Source organism: Gymnodraco acuticeps, unplaced genomic scaffold (genome assembly GCF_902827175.1).
Source record: "Gymnodraco acuticeps unplaced genomic scaffold, fGymAcu1.1, whole genome shotgun sequence".
Classification (NCBI taxonomy): Eukaryota; Metazoa; Chordata; class Actinopteri; order Perciformes; family Bathydraconidae; genus Gymnodraco; species Gymnodraco acuticeps.
The window spans coordinates 36,053-53,061 of record NW_022990842.1 but is presented as its reverse complement, the minus strand read 5'-3'; the positions used below and the strand labels follow the sequence as shown (position 1 = coordinate 53,061).

The window sequence follows — 17,009 nt, the reverse complement described above, 5'->3', positions numbered from 1 at the left end:
ATAATCTAAAACGCATATTTGTAACGACGACATTTAAAATATAGACTATATATCTATTACAAAGAAGAAGGCAATCAAAACCAAATGTGTATTTGATAAATATTTCACTTTGAATGTTACGTTTTATTTGTATCACTGTATCTATCTTGAATATTGTATTTGTATTATGTACAAACAATAAAATGTGAGCTTCATAAAGCTGTTGTTCTTTTTCAAATACACTCAGTTGAACAAAGTCCAAGCAAGTTTTGTATTACTTAAATGTCTATTCTTTATTTAAAATCGATGGTTGTATACAAACATTTTACTGCAAAACTATTTTTTTTTGGGGGGGGGGATTATGTTTCCTCAGTGTTCTCCGAAGGGACTGCATTTGCCTTATGACATGTATATCTGGAAATATTGTATTTTGGATTGCGATGACCTTTTTTGGTTGCTTACAATAAATAAGTAGACAATGTTCAGACATTTGAACTCTCATTGGTTGCTTCCCTGGGATAAATCATTAGTCGTTTTATTTTTAAGTTCGATTTTAATTGAGTACAATTAGCCACTGCAACTCAGTTTTTTTTTCATTGTAATAAAATATATAACTTCCAAGTCAAATTCAAGATAATGATTTGGCACAAACATGAAAAATTACGGTTTGTCCATGGTTTAAACCATACATTAATGTATTATACTGTTAAAGAGTATATTCTTCATGAATATTACTTCAAGCCTTATCCAAAATTAGTACACAAATGCAATATAAACAATAAGCGCTATTGTTTTGTAAAACATTTATTGTTGTAACATTACTGTTTAAGAGGAAATAACTACAATACATGTGTTCATGTATCAGTCAATGTTGTAAAACAGTTGCCTTCTGTATGGGATGTGGAGTGGAATTGTGAGAGGTAGAGGCTGAATGTAAAACGTGTTCCATGTTCTGGTGATGGTCCCAGGTTGACACGAGGTATGATACTGTTAAAATGAACATTCTACGCTTTCTTCTTGTAGTCCTCCAGGTGGCACAGGATCCAGCCAGATGGTCCCAGGATGGCCACGGACAACATGGTGAGTGCAATAACAGTTTCCTGGAACACAGACGACCAATCAGCATCATTACAGCTACATTAAACAGAATCCAATGTTCACTCCTTGTAAAGTGCAAAGTCTGAGTTAGACATGGGTCCCATAAATATGTCCTTTCATAGCAGAGGAGCAAAATGTGTGCATTATTACATGTACTTAAATAATCGAAAGACTGGAAACCATGCAATGTAACTAATATTGAGCATTTCTGGGGGGAGTGTCTCAGGGACACAACGACATGCTGACTGCAGTGGGACTCGAACTTGCTATCCTCTGATTTGAAGATCAACGCACTAATCCACTGCGCCACACGCCTCCCTATAGTGTTGGTAAAATGTAAATCGCCAAGCTTACGTCTTGTGTAATGCATTGTGCGGTGGCCGACAGGTGCAAATACACTAAATTGAAAAATAAATTAAAGCAGGAGACACTAAAAAGTAACACAGCTGGGACCGGAGCACTTGTTGACATTCAGGGATTATAAAGTTGGCAAACTGACACTTAGAATTGATGTAAAATGTTTTATCCGCTTATTTGAACAATAGGATCACATGATTCCTTCCAATATTATTGCAGATCTGCTGTAAGCTACCTAGCTAACGTAGTCATTTCCAATATACTGACCAAATACAATTACGAAAACAGGCTAATCTGCCAACAGTGAAAGTTCAGCAACTTTATAATCCATGAACGCCACCAAGCGCTCCGGTACCAGCTTTGTGCGCCATTTCCTTTGTGTTTTGAGCTTCTTACAGTGTTTTTGTAATTTTCAGAATTTTGTTCTTTCGTAAATGCTGCGCATATTTCGTCAAGTTGGTGAAGATGTTCCTTCATTTGCATTTTTGCTACATTGGTGTTTTTGTATATTAGCATTGTTTTTGAAACGGCAGCACGTTTCTCCTAATAGAAGTGTTTTTGGACTGTTGCATCTCGGTTGCAACCGTCGGCCGCTGTACATCTCTATATTAAAAACCAAAATAAATGTGAAATATACTTTCAGGAGCCGTATTCACAGACATTCTGAGAATACTCTGAAGTTTTAACTTTGGCTAAAAAGTGTTTAGCAAGGAAACCTTGCTAAGGAGTGATTTATGAAATGCTATGAAGCAACTCAGAGAAAGGACGACATAAACATGAATGGTTTGAAGCTGCAAAAAAACAAAAAAACAATCTAAACTTTTGGTATGAATCTGTGCGAAGGACAGAGCCGACACTAGCAGACAGATTTTGTTTTTATAGTTTTGGATTTCATGTGAATTGATTGGTACAGTAATGATACCTTAAACTCCAGAAATACATTAGCATTGTAACACTTCCAGTATGCTAATCTCAAAGTAACTTTATGGAGTTTCTGATTAGATGCCTGAATAAGGTATATTTCTCAAAAGTTTTGAATCCTCCATCATTACGTTGACTAGTATCTCATTATGTTTTACTTCACAGTTAGTTATTTTGACTTAGAATCTCAGTAAATGACTTTGGATCTAATAGTTATGAGCTAAGAATGTCATTAGTTTGACTTGGTGTTCATTTTTACTTGAGTCTCATTATTATTATGATTCAATAGCTTATTGTTGACTGACTTAGTATCTAATTATTATCACTTAGTTTCTCACAAAAACGACCAAGGATCTCATCATTATGACTTAGTACTTAATTATTATGATTTATAATCTCATTATTATGACAAAGTAGCTCATTATGACTAATTGACTTTATATCGTATTATTATTATTATTATTATTATTATTATTATGACTTAGTGTCTCATTATTAGGCCTATGACTTAGTATCTCAATATTTCGCCTTAGTAATTCAAAATAACGACTAAGCTAATTAAATAGACTAAGTATCAAAAATGTTGGCGAAAATTGGCTTCCATAAGTACAGGACACAGTAACCTAACTGTTAGCCTGGGCCTGACATTAACTGGGTGGATGAATTATCTAAATATAAGTAGCATTTGATTTACAATTGTCACAGAAATGTAGCAATTGTATTCCACTTACTTATGTTAATAATAAACGATGTATTTCATAAAGAAATACCCACGTTAAATACTGTCCGCTGACATAACACACATTATTTTGACCTCGGCAGCCAAGGACGGCTAACAGCCAAGATAATGAATGCTAGCTACTAGCCATGTAGCTAACACAATACTTACTAGAGGGCCGATCTTCTCCTTGGCCGGGGCGCCGTAGACATTAGCCTTCTGGGTGATGGTGTGTCCCCGCAGGACGGGAGCTGCGCGCCTGGCGACGGTCCTCAGGAGCCCTGACATGTTTGTTTGCTGCGGTAAAGTGTTGCTGCGTTCTCGGCTGAAGAGGCAGATGAAGTGAAGAAGAAGTGGATCAATGCAGAGGTCGTTTCGTCTTCTTGTCCCTAGCACGTTACCGTGAGCCACATAGCGCCCCCTACTGACCCGGATGTTAGTGTACTGTACATGATGGATGTATGATGACGGTTTACTCTGCAGTGGTGTACACTTTACAGGGTGGGGGAACTACTCAGATCTTTACTTCAGTAATAACAAAGTGTAGGAATACTCTGTTTCAACTGAGTAGAAGTCCTGTATTTAGAATGTAAGTCAAGTAAAAGTACAAAAGTATTAGCATCTAAATATACTTAAAGTAAAAGTAGTCATTGTGCAGATTGGTCCTTTTCAGAATAATATATATGATATGTTTTATAATTATTGATCATTAAAGTGTTCTCAAAGCTGGTAAAGGTGGAACACATTTGAATGACTTTTTATACTCCAGGTCTAACTAAAGTCTGGTTAAGTGTTAACCTCCTGTAACAGTGTGTTATATTAAAAAATAGAACGATCCTCTCTCTTGCTCATATTCTGCTCAGTGTAAGATTTGAAAACAAGAGCAGATCACCAATGCTAATTGATGACCAGATCTTTATGAAATATATACTTAATACTGAATATATCACTTTTCTAAATAATGTTTTATATGGATCTTGACTTGGTATCGCTCACTATTTATCCATTTAGAATTTAGAAGTTTTAGGCATTAGATAAAGAGTTTCGATCTAATCAATTATTCCAATGCACTGCTTAAATTCTGTTGAACAATCAAAGGCTTTTACCCGTTGGAAAGATTGCCGTTTGCACCGAAATTACACTGTTGTTGTGATGGATATTCAGCCTTGCTTTGCAGCGACACAAACGGTGACGTCATGACTCAGCTCCAACAGGGCTCTGGTTGGTGGAAAAGCAAACTGTTACCAACCAAAGTAGCACCAGCACGGAACTACAACAGAACTGATTTCAGTGGAGAAGGGGTATCAGGGCCTCAAAGTGAACGTGGGGCCTTGGGGGACCCTGAGGAGTAAGGCTCAGAGCAGGTTCCCCCTTTACCGTTTGCTAACCCTTGGTTGTCCCTTCAGTATGTAACCTCTGAAGTAGAAGTCTCAGTGTGAGGCTCTGGCATTCAGTTTTCTAATAACAAAGCTTACTGAACTCCACGTGAGAGCTAATCCTCTGCAGCTCACGCTCAGACTGCCTCCTGATAACTGGGGACAAGGGGGCCATGGTATGTAATAATCCCCCCCCCCCCACCAACATTCACCCCACCTCTCCACAACAATACCCCACAGACTTTAGTTGGAAGAAGCATTTTGCAATCCTGACTCTCTACATCTCTTTGGCTCGGATTGTGGATTTTTTTCCCGCCCCTCTGTGTTATTTTCAATCCACTACTGTTGTGTACTTCAATTCATTTAAATTTAGGATCATTTTTCTTTTGCAAACCGCTAAAAAAAATGGGAATAGAACTCGCTGTCAATATGTCCGATGAAGTTTCACTTTACGGAGGAAAAAGTGCCTTTACTCAAATGGAGCACAACATGGTGGCTGGATATCTGATAACGGCAGGTAACAAAGAGAATGGCTTTATGAATAGATGAATTGATAGAGTAATCTGAAAATGGTGTTGTATGCAATGTGATTTATCTGCTTGGTGTTCTTCTCTAGAACCTTGTAATCCTTTTATGTAACTCTGCATTCAGACCTTGTTTGAACTACTCTCAAAACATCTAACAGTTAAGTTTCCAACCATTCGCAGGAAGCTGGAAGGAGATATGGGAATTTGGCTTACTATTGGCAGTGTTATGTAATTCCTCATAAAGAATAATGAAATAACACATTCAAAAGTGTATATTATGCTGCAAGCTTTCCTGAATACCATATTCCTGTCGAGCCAACTCCTATTACTATATTTGCTAAAGATTCCAAACACACAAAAACACACACAGCAAAGTTTAGGCACTGTATAGAGTCTTGCAGTGATGATATATTTGCAGGCCAACCCTAAAGTTAGCATCGCTAGGGCTCCTTTGACAAAAGGTCAATTGGAATCTTTCTATTGGATTTTGGAATATTGCAGGAAAACAGGATAATCTCTAGATGAACAGTATTTTGTGATGTTCGAGGCGTTAATGCAATTGCCATAAGTGAAACTAACGTTAGCCTATAAACTGACTATATCACTTGACTGCGCATCAACACCGCTAAGCTAAAGGCGGCTAATGTGTCTTAAACCTTTACTTAGAATATTTTTTTAATTGTAAGGTGTCCTTGGGTGCTTTTAAAAGGCGCCTCTAAATAGAATGAATTATTATTATTAATTATTATTAATGTTATAAAATATATAAGCTTCAGACTTTCACCAGTGGGGTATTTACTGACGTATTTTATGTTGTAAAACAAAATGTTCAAAGCTCTTCAGCTTCAGTTAAGATCTTATTTAAGGCATCTAACCAAAAACATGTTCAAAAAATTGTTGACTTCAAGAAGAGAGAATCGGAAGTGAAATGGATGGAAACTAATTTCACGGTTTGAGGACTCATTTCTGCACTATTCTATTCCAAATCAGCTTTTTTTATTGCTAAATTACTATAAATCAACTAGAAATAAAGTTAAACTGTTTCCTCCTGTGTGTCTGTCAGAAAACTCTTCTTCTTCTTTAATCTTTAAACTTGAAAAGTGTATTCTCTTTTTGAAACTTATTGTGGATGACTTTGAGGAAATGCTTATGTGTTATATTTTCTTCTCAGTCACTTTGATTGAATGGATTAAAGGTTTGACTTTTGCCTCCCACGATGTGACACTTTACTTCAAGTCTTCTTTCCTCCTCTTAGGTATCGTGAGTTTAGCCAGCAACATTGTGGTTCTGTTGATGTTTGTGAAGTTTAAGGAGCTGCGCACTGCCACCAACATCATCATCATCAACCTGGCTCTTACTGACATCGGAGTGGCTGGTATCGGATATCCCATGTCAGCAGCCTCTGATATCCACGGCAGCTGGAAGTTTGGATACACTGGTTGTCAGGTGAGTGCCCTCTTCTGAACATCATTTAACTGAGGGGGACAACCCAAAACGACATGGAATGCAAGTTAAAAGCTTGATTCAAGATCCCTCCACTTCGGGTCGGTGTTCTTTTCTCATTAATGACCGGTTTTGCTGCACATTATCCCATTATAACATTACATGTAATTTGTTAGACACTTTTATCCAAAGCGACTTACATACTCAGTACTGTGGACAATCCCCATAGGAACAATTTGGGGTGAAGTGTCTCAGGGACACAACGACATGCTGACTGCAGTGGGACTGCAGTGGGACTCAAACTTGATTTGAAGTCCAGCACACTACCCACTGAGCCACAGCCTCCCTCCCATTATAACATGGCTATGTACTGTATAAACCAACAACTTGACTCAAAAAATGTTATTAAAATAATTGTTTTGATGAAAACAAGAACAAAATCATAATCTGTTCCATTGTGTACCAACGGCTTATCTGCGGTGACAGGAACATCTCTCAATATGACGGCAGCACTGATGGAGGTTTACTTCCTGTCTGTCTTCTTCTGATGTTCCCTTTAGTGTTTACTTCCTGTCTGTCTTCTAATGCCGTTTTCTTTTGTGTTTTTTGCCTGCTTGTCTTCTTCTCTTGTTCCCTAAAATGTTTACTTCCTGTCTGTTTTCTTCTGCTGTTCACTGTAATGTTTACTTCCTGTCTGTGCCTGAAGTGGAATAGTCCATTTAGCTTAGGAACCTTCCTAACGGAGTGAAATGACCCGGAAGTCCCTCAGTGGCAGCCATGATAAGTGCCGTTCCAATTCTCTAAATGAAAGGAAAGGAGGTTTCAAACTTCCTTTATAACCTCCTTTAGCTTAGGAACCACTGGACCTCCCTCACCGAAAGGAGAGGAGAAAATGCTGCCCCACAATGCCTTGCAGCCGCAGCATTTGCCGTCACAGAACAGTCGGCCGTTCACGGAAACAAACGATTATGACGGAGAAATTATCTCATGAAAGTGACGGTGCTTATTAAGCATTTTAAAACGTATGTGGTAAGTTGCCAAAGTGCTTTGTTTATTATTATATTATAATCAAAAAGAGAAATATGAACGTTAGTTTTTACTGAAATGATCAAATAAAGTCAACATCTCACAGTCTTCACTGAGCTGTGTGGGGTTTGTTCAACTTTTAAAAGACGTTTGAATGGTGATATACACAGTGATAGATGTTAAGGACTAACGTTTATAATAAATACATCTGTATTGATTTTAAGATATTTTCATAGTTCATACAATCATACGTATTGGGATCATTTGTATTAATGTGGACCGGAGGGAGAGGGTGACGAGCATAAGTTTCACTTTCCTTTTTTATTTCAATTCCAACTTTGGTCATGAAGAATATGTTTCTCTGTTGTCCACGTTCATAAAGCATAAAGCAACAGCATCAGAGCACGGTGCAGAGTCTCTAGATGAGTTTACAGTAGTCCGTCGTTCTTATTGAACATCCATGTTGTAGTCCGCTGTATAGAAAACTGTAGTTTCCATAGTTTCCCCACAGCAGCAGACGCACATTCATGACGTCCGCTGGCGCATCATAAACACGTCGGATAGTGAATGTGCAGTTGGATTCTCTAAAAAGTACCACAGTCTCTTCTCCTAAATCCTTTTGAATTCTCCTATCCACTATCCCTTAACCCCGTGATGTTTCACTCAGAGGTCAAGGAATAGGAGATAGGGTTAGAATTTAGGAGCTGATTTTTGGATTATCCGACCGCAACCCATCAGGCTTGTTTGAGACAAGCGAGACCTGCGCAGTTGCGATCAACGTCTTGCTCGTGCGTTGCATGATGGTTAGTCATTTTGTCCGACTTGCTCTGGAGGCTCGCCTACATGAGACGTTGAAATCTCGCGGGACAAAGACGCCCGCAGCCTTGAGAGCGAGGCGCGGCGAGGCGGCGCAGTTCCTCTCCACGGGCTGCGGAAGCGAAATGCTTGATGGGAAACGACTTGCTGGTATCTCGAGCTGAGCGCTCATTGGTGGGTTTCACCCCTTGCTGCTGATGAAGCTCTCCCATTGGCTCGGCTAAAGTTTGTTGTTGTTTTGTGTCCGTTTTACGTCGCCACATCCATTCCCATTTTTCATCATTGTTCCACAATGTTTATCATCATGACATTAATATCTATATATTTGATACTATACTTGCACTGCTTACCGTTTTCATACTTTATATATCTTAGCATATTCATACACACTGTTCATACTGCTCACAGGCTGCTGTGTATATCTAGTGTATTCATACTCCTCACTGTTTATTCATCATTCAATTCATTCTATATTTTATTCTGTAGATTGTGTACATTACTTTTCACTTTACTGCTTGTTGCACCTGGTTAGAAGCTAAACTGCATTTCGTTGTCTCAGTACCTGTAATATGTGCAATAACAATAAAGTTGAATCTAATCTTGAGCAGGAACAAATGTATTTACTTAGTACATATCTGACATTGTTGCATGAGACATTATATTCAGCAGAAGTCTCCACGTTTGCAGTCAACCAAAGTAGCTTGTAAGTATGCTAACGGACAGAAGAAACACACGACCACATCGCTCAGAGTTTGGCCTGGAGTACTGGGCCGTTTATTGTAACTGTGCATGCTCATTAGCATCACCACGTTTCAGGCACATTCTGATTATGTCATACACATGAACTGAAACATGACTTTGTTCTTATACAAATATGCTCAACACTCCCACTCAAAGACATGTTGATAACTCTCTACCGTGGTACACAGAATCTAAATAAACAAAACAAAAGCTTCTCTAGCAGTGTTACATTTTTATACCTGCAATTTACATTACTCTCCAAACAAATACCCTTTGAACTTGTCAAATTGTGCCTTTGTCAACGGCTTGGTTAGGACATCAGCTACCATATCTGCAGTAGGACAATATGTAATAGATATCTTCCCCTCAGCATGTGCAGATCGTACAAAATGGTATTTGATGTCTACATGCTTGCTTCTCTGTCTGGATACAGGGTTTTTTGATAGAGCTATTGCTCCCTGGTTGTCCTCATATTATCTTCACTGGTACATGTGGGCTATTATGGTCTACCCCTTTTGATAACTGTACAAGGTACATGCTCTCTTGAGTAGTAGCCGCTAATGCCATGTACTCGGCCTCACAGGTCGAGAGCGCCACTGTTGGCTGCTTCCTGCTTTTCCAGGATATAACTGGACCATTTTCAGTTAAGCTGAAACAATATCCAGTTGTGCTTCTCCTATCATTTTGATCGGCTGCCCAATCAGCATCACTGTATCCCTCAAGCTTTAGGCTTTCCTCACTTTTCTTGTAATGTAGATCTTGGTCTATTGTACCCTTTAGATACCTCAACAGTTGTTTTGCTGCAGCCCAATGTTGTTGTTTTGGTTCTGCTAAGTGTTGTGATAGTTTACTCACAATCCAGCTCAGATCAGGTCTAGTACATGTCATAATGTAAATCAAGCTACCTACTATCTCTCTGTATCCTGTTGAATCCATAACTTCACCCTCAGTGTCAAAATGTAACTTTAACTCGCATGGAGTTGACCTTGGTTTGCACTCTGACATGCCAAACCTCTCTAGCATCTTTGCTATGTGTCTCTTTTGGCTCATGTTGATCTCCCCCTCAAAAAGTCGATACCTAGGAAGTGTTTAAGTTCACCCAAATCTTTCATTTTAAACTTCCTCTTCAACATCTCTTTGACATCACTGAGTGAGCCGTTGTTATTGGCCGCTATAAGTAGGTCATCTACCCATATCAACAGAATGACTCTTTCATTCTCAGACTCTTGTCTGTATACACAATGATCAGCATCATTTTGCACAAACCCATTCTCTGTAAGATGATCATGCAGTAACTTGTTCCCGTTTCGCCCGGATTGCTTTAAACCATCCAATGACTTGTTAAGTTTGCACACTAAGTGTTCCCCTGTTTTGGATTCTGCCTCAAAACCTTCGGGCTGTTCCATATATAACTCACAGTCTATTGGTGCATGGAGATAAGCTGTCTTCACATCCATTTGGTGTAGGATAAGATCCTCCTGTATAGCCACCTGCATCAATGTACGTACAGAAGTCATATTTGCTGTCGGTGAAAAAGTTTCCTTGTAATCAATTCCCTCTACTTGACTATAGCCTTTAGCTACATATCTGGCTTTAAAAATCTCAGATCCATCTGGGCTTTCCTTTACTGCATATACCCAACGACCTCCCACTGCTTGCTTGCCGTTTGGCAGTGTGGTCAGACTGAAGGTCTCATTCTCTGTTAAAGAGTTTATCTCCTCTTTCATTGCATCAGCCCACATTTTTTATTTCTTAGAGCCTACAGCCTGCATGTATGTTTTGGGTACGTCACAAGCAACCCTGTAGAAATAATCTACATTTTCACCTTCATCATTACAATCAGCCTTACACTGATACCCATTAAATATTCTGGAGCGTTTCTTTGTCTAGTGGGATAGCGTCGTGCACTCTCTCCCTGTTCTCTTTGAGTACCATCTGTCTGGATCTGACTAGCCTCAATATTCTCCTCACTATAGGACTGTACACCCACATTAGGCTCTCTCTGATTCTGGTTCACCATTTTTGTCCCTGCTGGTGTTGTGGGAATAGTTTCTCCATAAGTGTCAAAATCCATATTATGATTTGTCTGAGTCTGACTATCTGCACTACTATTTGTGTCTCAGGATAAAATACTTGGAATGCTGGGCTATATTTGTCGTATCCTACAAAAATACCCTTTGCACATCTAGAATCTAGCTTCTTCTTATCCTGTTTATACCCGTAGCATTCAGAGCCAAATATTTTCATGTTGGACAAGTTGGGTGTTTTGCCAGTAAAAACACGGTATGGTGTCTGCTCTAGACGCTTACAGTAACACCTGTTACGTATCTGCGCTGCTGTCTGTACAGCATATGTCCATAACTGCTTTGGGAGTTTACTCTCCAATAGCATGCATCGTGACATCTCAAATAAGGTCCTCCAACCTCTCTCAGCAGTACCGTTCTGGTGAGGTGAGTATAGGGCACTTGTCTCGTGCCTTATCCCTTTCGTCCTAAGTAAAGTTTGAAACTCATACCCAGTAAATTCAGTACCGTTGTCAGATCTTATGCACTTAATGTGTCCATATGGAGCAGTATCCACTATGAATTTTTCAGTAGCTTTTGCTGTATCACTCTTTACTTTGATAAAGTAGGGAAAAATCATCCCACTATAATCATCAGTAAATGCTATTGCATATCTGTACCCGTCTTTATCTGCTGGTTCTATTGGACCGCATAGGTCTGTATGTACTAGCTCTAGTACTGTCTTAGCTTTTGCATCTGCCTGCCTGTTTCTGCTTTGAGTACATTTTCCCTGCGTACATGTTTCACAGTTATGGTTAGACATGTCATGTTTCCCTTTGATCGACATACCTTTAACCACTTTCTCAAGTTTAGACACATCCTCAAAATTACAATGACCAAGTATTCTATGCCATGTCTGGATGTCATGACAACCATTACAAACATCATCAGTATTTTCATCCTCTACTGTGCTAAGGCCTGCTCCTGCCTGTTTCTGCTTCTACGGGTGCGAAGGCCTGATCTGAGATACTGCGGAGAAACCTGGAGACTTGCTACGCTGCTGCCTCCCTGCCTGGTTCTTGCTGCTGTCCTGGCGTGGTTCTTGCTCCGGGAACAGCGTGGATACTGTTGTGCTGGACTGGGAGAATGGCGGGTGTCGTGTTTCTGCTGTGCCTTTTTTTGGCTGTGCTGGACAAGGAGAAGATCGCTAGTCATCCTGAAAAATCTACTGGATTCGGGTATGTTCTGCCGCCCGCAGTGGACATCCCCTGTACAGTTTCGGAGGTGTTGCACAAACAATTGCTGGTTGCACTGTCGTGGACATTCATTTAGGAAAATGTTTGTCTTTCTCACATGCCTGCCACGATAGTCCTTCAGAATTGTTTTTTAAACTCTAATCTCACTTTCGCGAAGTTTGCTGGTGACTCTAGAACAGCTGACAATGTATGTGTGTTGATTAAGAGGAAAAGGTGCTTGGTATTTTTGTTGTTGTTACTATCAGGAAATGTACAGCCAAATCCAGGTCCACCTAGCAGTATTAGTCAAATAGCTACTCCTGCTGATTTTATATCTAGATCTGGGCTAGGTTTAATTCATTTAAATGTGCGTAGTCTGTTACCTAAATTAGATTTTGTCCGTATTTGGGCGAGTTCGACTGATGCTGATGTCAATGTATTATCAGAAACGTGGCTAGATAAATCCATTTTGGCCTCTGACATTTACATAAATGGTTACAGTGTATATCGTACTGACCGGCCTAAAAAAGGTGGTGGCGTTGCCATTTATGTGAAAAATAAGTTTTGTGTAACTAATATGGTTTCCAAATCTGTTAGTAAACAGCTAGAATTTTTAGCCGTGAATATTGAGGTAACAAAGGGTCAACAGGTCATGGTGGTGGGCTGCTACAGGGCCCCCTCGGCTGTCAAGGACTCTTTATCGTCATTGGCAAAACTGTTATCACAACTTTCCTACAAGGAAATAGTGCTGCTTGGTGATTTTAATTGGGACTGGTTAACTTCTGTGTCAGAGGACTTTAAAAACCTGTGTACCTCTTTGAATTTTACCCAGATTATAGACAGTCCTACTCGCCCAAATATTAAGTCCCCAAATAAATCCTCCTTAATTGATCTAATTTTAACAAATGTTCCACATAAATACTCATCTGTGGGAGTATTTGCTAATGATGTGAGTGACCACTGTGTTGTAGCCACATTTAGGGACACTAAGGTCCAAAAGGTTAAACCACGTATCATCACAAAGAGAGACAAAAAACACTTTGTGGAGCAGGGTTTTTTACATGATCTGTTTGATTTTGATTGGGGTAAAATCAATCTGTGTGCTGATGTAGAAACTGCATGGTCTTATTTTTATCTTGGTTTTATGAAAATTATAGATAGACATGCACCTCTGCGTACATTTAGAGTGAAGGGACGAAACAATCCCTGGTTTTCTGCTGAGCTGTCCAGTCTACTTCATGAGAGAAATAATGCTTGGGCTAAGGCTAGGAAATCAGGCTCAGAGGTAGAATGGCTACGCTTTAGGCAGCTAAGGAATAGCTTCACATCTCAAGTAAAAAGTGCTAAATCAAAGTACTATTTGTCAGTTACCACAGAAAACCTGAATAATCCTAGGAAATTTTGGAAAGCCATACAATCGATTTCCACTGGTGATATCCCAAATGAGCTACCTCCGTGCCTCACCACAGCATCTGGCACTATATCAGACAGGGCTACTATGCTAAATTGCTTTAATAAGCATTTTGTGTCTTGTGGCTCTCTGTTTTATTCTGTCACTGACTGTACTTCTGCTTCTGTGAACGCTCCAATCCTTGACTCTGAACAATGTGGTCTGGAAAACCCTTTCAGTTTTACTCCTTTAACTATTGGTATTGTTCATGAAGCCTTATCCAAGTTAGATCCTAGGCAACCGGCTGGCCCGGACAACTTAGAACCTTTCTTTTCAAAGTTAGCTGCAGATTTTATTGCTCCACCTCTTACTTCTCTTTTTAACCTCTCCCTCAGCACAAATACAATTCCAAAAGTATGGAAGTCTGCTTATGTCTTGCCTTTACTGAAAGGAGGGGAGGCAACTATTTTAAATAACTATAGGCCAATCTCAAAATTGTCAGTTCTGGCTAAGGTGCTCGAACGACTTGTGAGTGAACAAGTAAAGGAGTTTTTATGTATAAATGATATCCTGTCGAAACATCAGTCAGGATTCAGAAAGAAACACAGCACCATCACTGCGACAATGAAAGTGGTAAATGACATTACTAGTATTTTAGATAATAAGCAGAGTTGTGCAGCTCTGTTTATTGACCTTTCCAAAGCGTTTGACACCGTTGATCATCGCATTTTAAAGCAGAGGCTACTCAGTATTGGCATATCCAGCCATGCAGTGGGGTGGTTTGTGAACTACCTCTCTGAAAGGTCCCAATGTGTTCATTTTGATGGACTGTCTTCTGAGTGGTTAAACATTCCTAATGGTGTACCACAAGGTTCTGTTTTAGGTCCACTTTTATTCTCCATATATATTAACAGCGTAGGTGATAATGTGGATGAAGCTACTTTACATTTTTATGCGGATGGTACTGTGATGTATTGTGCAGGTCCCTCCATTAAAGAGGCTGTTGTTAAATTACAGGCTGTTTTTAACACTATTCAGACTCAGCTCTCTGAATTAAAGCTTCTTTTAAATGTGGATAAAACCAAGGTAATGCTCTTTTCAAAAGCAAAAAAGACACCAGAGCCTGTTTTAGATATTGTAACTACGCAAGGAACAAAACTTGAAGTTGTTATCTATTACAAATACCTTGGTATCTGGCTTGATGATTGTCTCTCTTTTAAACTTCATGTCAATAACCTGCTTAAAAAACTAAGGGTTAGGCTAGGGTTCTTTTTCAGAAACAAGTCCTGTTTCTCGCTTGAGGCCAGGAAAAGGCTAGTCACTGTGACCTTTTTACCTGTACTGGACTATGGTGATTTGTTGTACATGAATGCACCTGCCAATTACCTGAGCAAATTGGATGCTGCGTATCACAGTGCTCTGAGATTTGTCACAAATTGTAAAGCGCTTACACATCACTGTACACTGTATACCAAGGCAGGTTTACCATCACTCTCTGTACGGAGGCTCAGTCACTGGTACACTTTTATTTATAAAGCTATGTTGGGCAAACTCCCGTATTACATCTGTTCTCTGGTAAAGCAGAAAGTTGCAAGCAGCTATTGTCTGAGATCGCAGGATGTAGTCTTGTTAGATGTACCAAGAGTAAGGACTGTTTTAGGTAAGACAGCTTTTATGTGCGCAGCTCCACTTGCTTGGAACAGCCTACAGTCCAAATTGAATTTGAGCAATTTTATTTCTCTGAATGTTTTTAAGGCACGTCTGCACAAGATGCTTTCTGACACTATGGGTGTTTGTAAGTGTTGGTGAATATGTAAATATGATGTCCTCTATTGTTTGTTTTTATGTTGTTTTTATGTTTCATGTGGAACTAAATTGATGCAGGTCTCCCTTGTAAAAGAGATCCGTGATCTCAAGGGACCTATCTGTCTAAATAAAGGTTTGAAATGAAATGAAAGTAAGGTAATATAGCCTACCATACACATCCATTTTAAACTTAGTACCATTTTGATGAATCAGCCAATCATCACCGTCCTTGAAGCGGACCTCAGCTCCGCTGGCTGTCGCTGCTTTCACGGAGAAAATGTCCTGTGGAAAAGATGGGATGTAAAGCGCTCGTTTGAGCCTCGTTTTCACTTGCCGTCCCTCGCTGTCGAGCAGAACAACTTCGGCTTCTCCTCTCATCTTCGCCATCCCGGTCGTTTTCGTTCCATCTGCCAGCTCTATCACATGGTCCTTGGGTCTAAAGCTCTTATCGATTGTCTTAAACTTTGCCGGGTCATTAATCATGTGTGTCGTGGCACCACAGTCGACCATAAGACCTCTCTTATTTCCTACTTGATTTTGACAGTCACTTATTTTGAAAAAGAATGATGCACCGGTATCATCCTCCGTGTCTCCGTCTGCCTTCTTCACCTGATCACGGCCCAGCCCTCTGCCTCGGCCTCGCCCCCTTCCTCGGTGTGGCGTGTCCCACCGTCGCTCCTCTCGCCTCGCTTGGATCTCGTTAGGGCATGTCCTAGCCATATGCCCCATCTTTCCGCATGTGTAGCATTCAGTGTCGGCTAAGTCCATCTTCTTCCCTCTTCCACGTCCTCGTGACCTCGCCCCGCTAGTCCTCATAACGCCGTCCTCGTCCGCATTCATGTCACTCGTCCTATATTTGTCAGTGCTCTCATAGTTCCGCAGTTTAGCTTTGAACTCACCGAACGTTAGACGGTCGTTGGTTTGAGTGACGTGCACGACAAACGGGTTCAATGAGTCCGGTAACCCCTTCACTACCATGGCATTCTGCAACCCGTCACTGATATTTTCTTCGGCCCTTCTCTGTCACAATCTCAAGGAGAACCCAAATGCAGCACTCGAGAAACCAAGGGGAATTGGTAATAAACTTTATTGGAGATTCCACTGGATCTGAGGAATACCAACCGAGCAGTTTAACGCACCGGAGGACAGCGGGCAGAAGGTGAGTCAGGGACAGGCAGAGAGTCAGGGAGTAAGCGAGGCGGTCAGCGTAGATACAGGCAGGATCAGGGAACAGGCAGAGCAGGCAGATCGAGGACAGACAGGGTCGGAACCGGGTAGGCAATCTGGTATCAAACGCGGGAAAGACAAGCATGAGGCAAAGTACAATCTGGCAAAGAGTGTGTCTAAGGTGCGGGATTAAATACTGGCAGAAGCTAATGGGTGCAGAAGAGAAAGAGAGTGAGCTAACGAGTGGGTGTGGAAAACAGGTGAGACAGGTGAATGGAAAACTACTGGTGAATGATGGAGCAGACTATGACAGAACCCCCCCCTTAATGGACGGCTCCTGACGTCCCTAAATGCTAATCTACAGAGGAGGGTGGGAGGTGGGATTAATACTCATCTGAAACATTTC

The 17,009-nt window shown here is 40.4% G+C and overlaps 2 protein-coding genes across 2 annotated transcripts in view; one reads left to right on the top strand and one right to left on the bottom strand.

Moving 5' to 3' along the window:
- Window positions 1-765: 765 nt before the first annotated feature.
- Window positions 766-3,495, bottom strand: LOC117557322 (cytochrome c oxidase subunit 8A, mitochondrial). The gene is made up of 2 exons (XM_034233120.1): window positions 3,245-3,495; window positions 766-1,079 (listed from the first exon to the last, which is right to left on the bottom strand). Exons 1-2 carry the CDS (start codon window positions 3,359-3,361, stop codon window positions 984-986), a joined length of 213 nt encoding a protein of 70 aa, XP_034089011.1. The 5' UTR covers window positions 3,362-3,495; the 3' UTR covers window positions 766-983.
- A 1,310-nt stretch (window positions 3,496-4,805) lies between these two features.
- Window positions 4,806-17,009, top strand: part of rrh (retinal pigment epithelium-derived rhodopsin homolog) — a gene marked incomplete at its 3' end in the record, with an annotated part of 47,397 nt that continues 35,193 nt past the window's right edge. Inside the window, exons 1-2 of the mRNA XM_034233119.1 lie at window positions 4,806-4,966; window positions 6,232-6,422. Of these exons, the coding sequence (XP_034089010.1) occupies window positions 4,855-4,966; window positions 6,232-6,422 (303 nt within the window). The remainder of the gene's footprint in view (window positions 4,967-6,231; window positions 6,423-17,009) is intronic.

Bases quoted from the DNA above. Each gene is read 5' to 3' on its own strand.
- LOC117557322 (XM_034233120.1), bottom strand. From the start codon at position 3,361: ATGTCAGGGCTCCTGAGGACCGTCGCCAGGCGCGCAGCTCCCGTCCTG. The intron at 1,080-3,244 runs GTAAGTATTGTG...TCTGTGTTCCAG, and splicing joins AGGAGAAGATCGGCCCTCTA to GAAACTGTTATTGCACTCAC.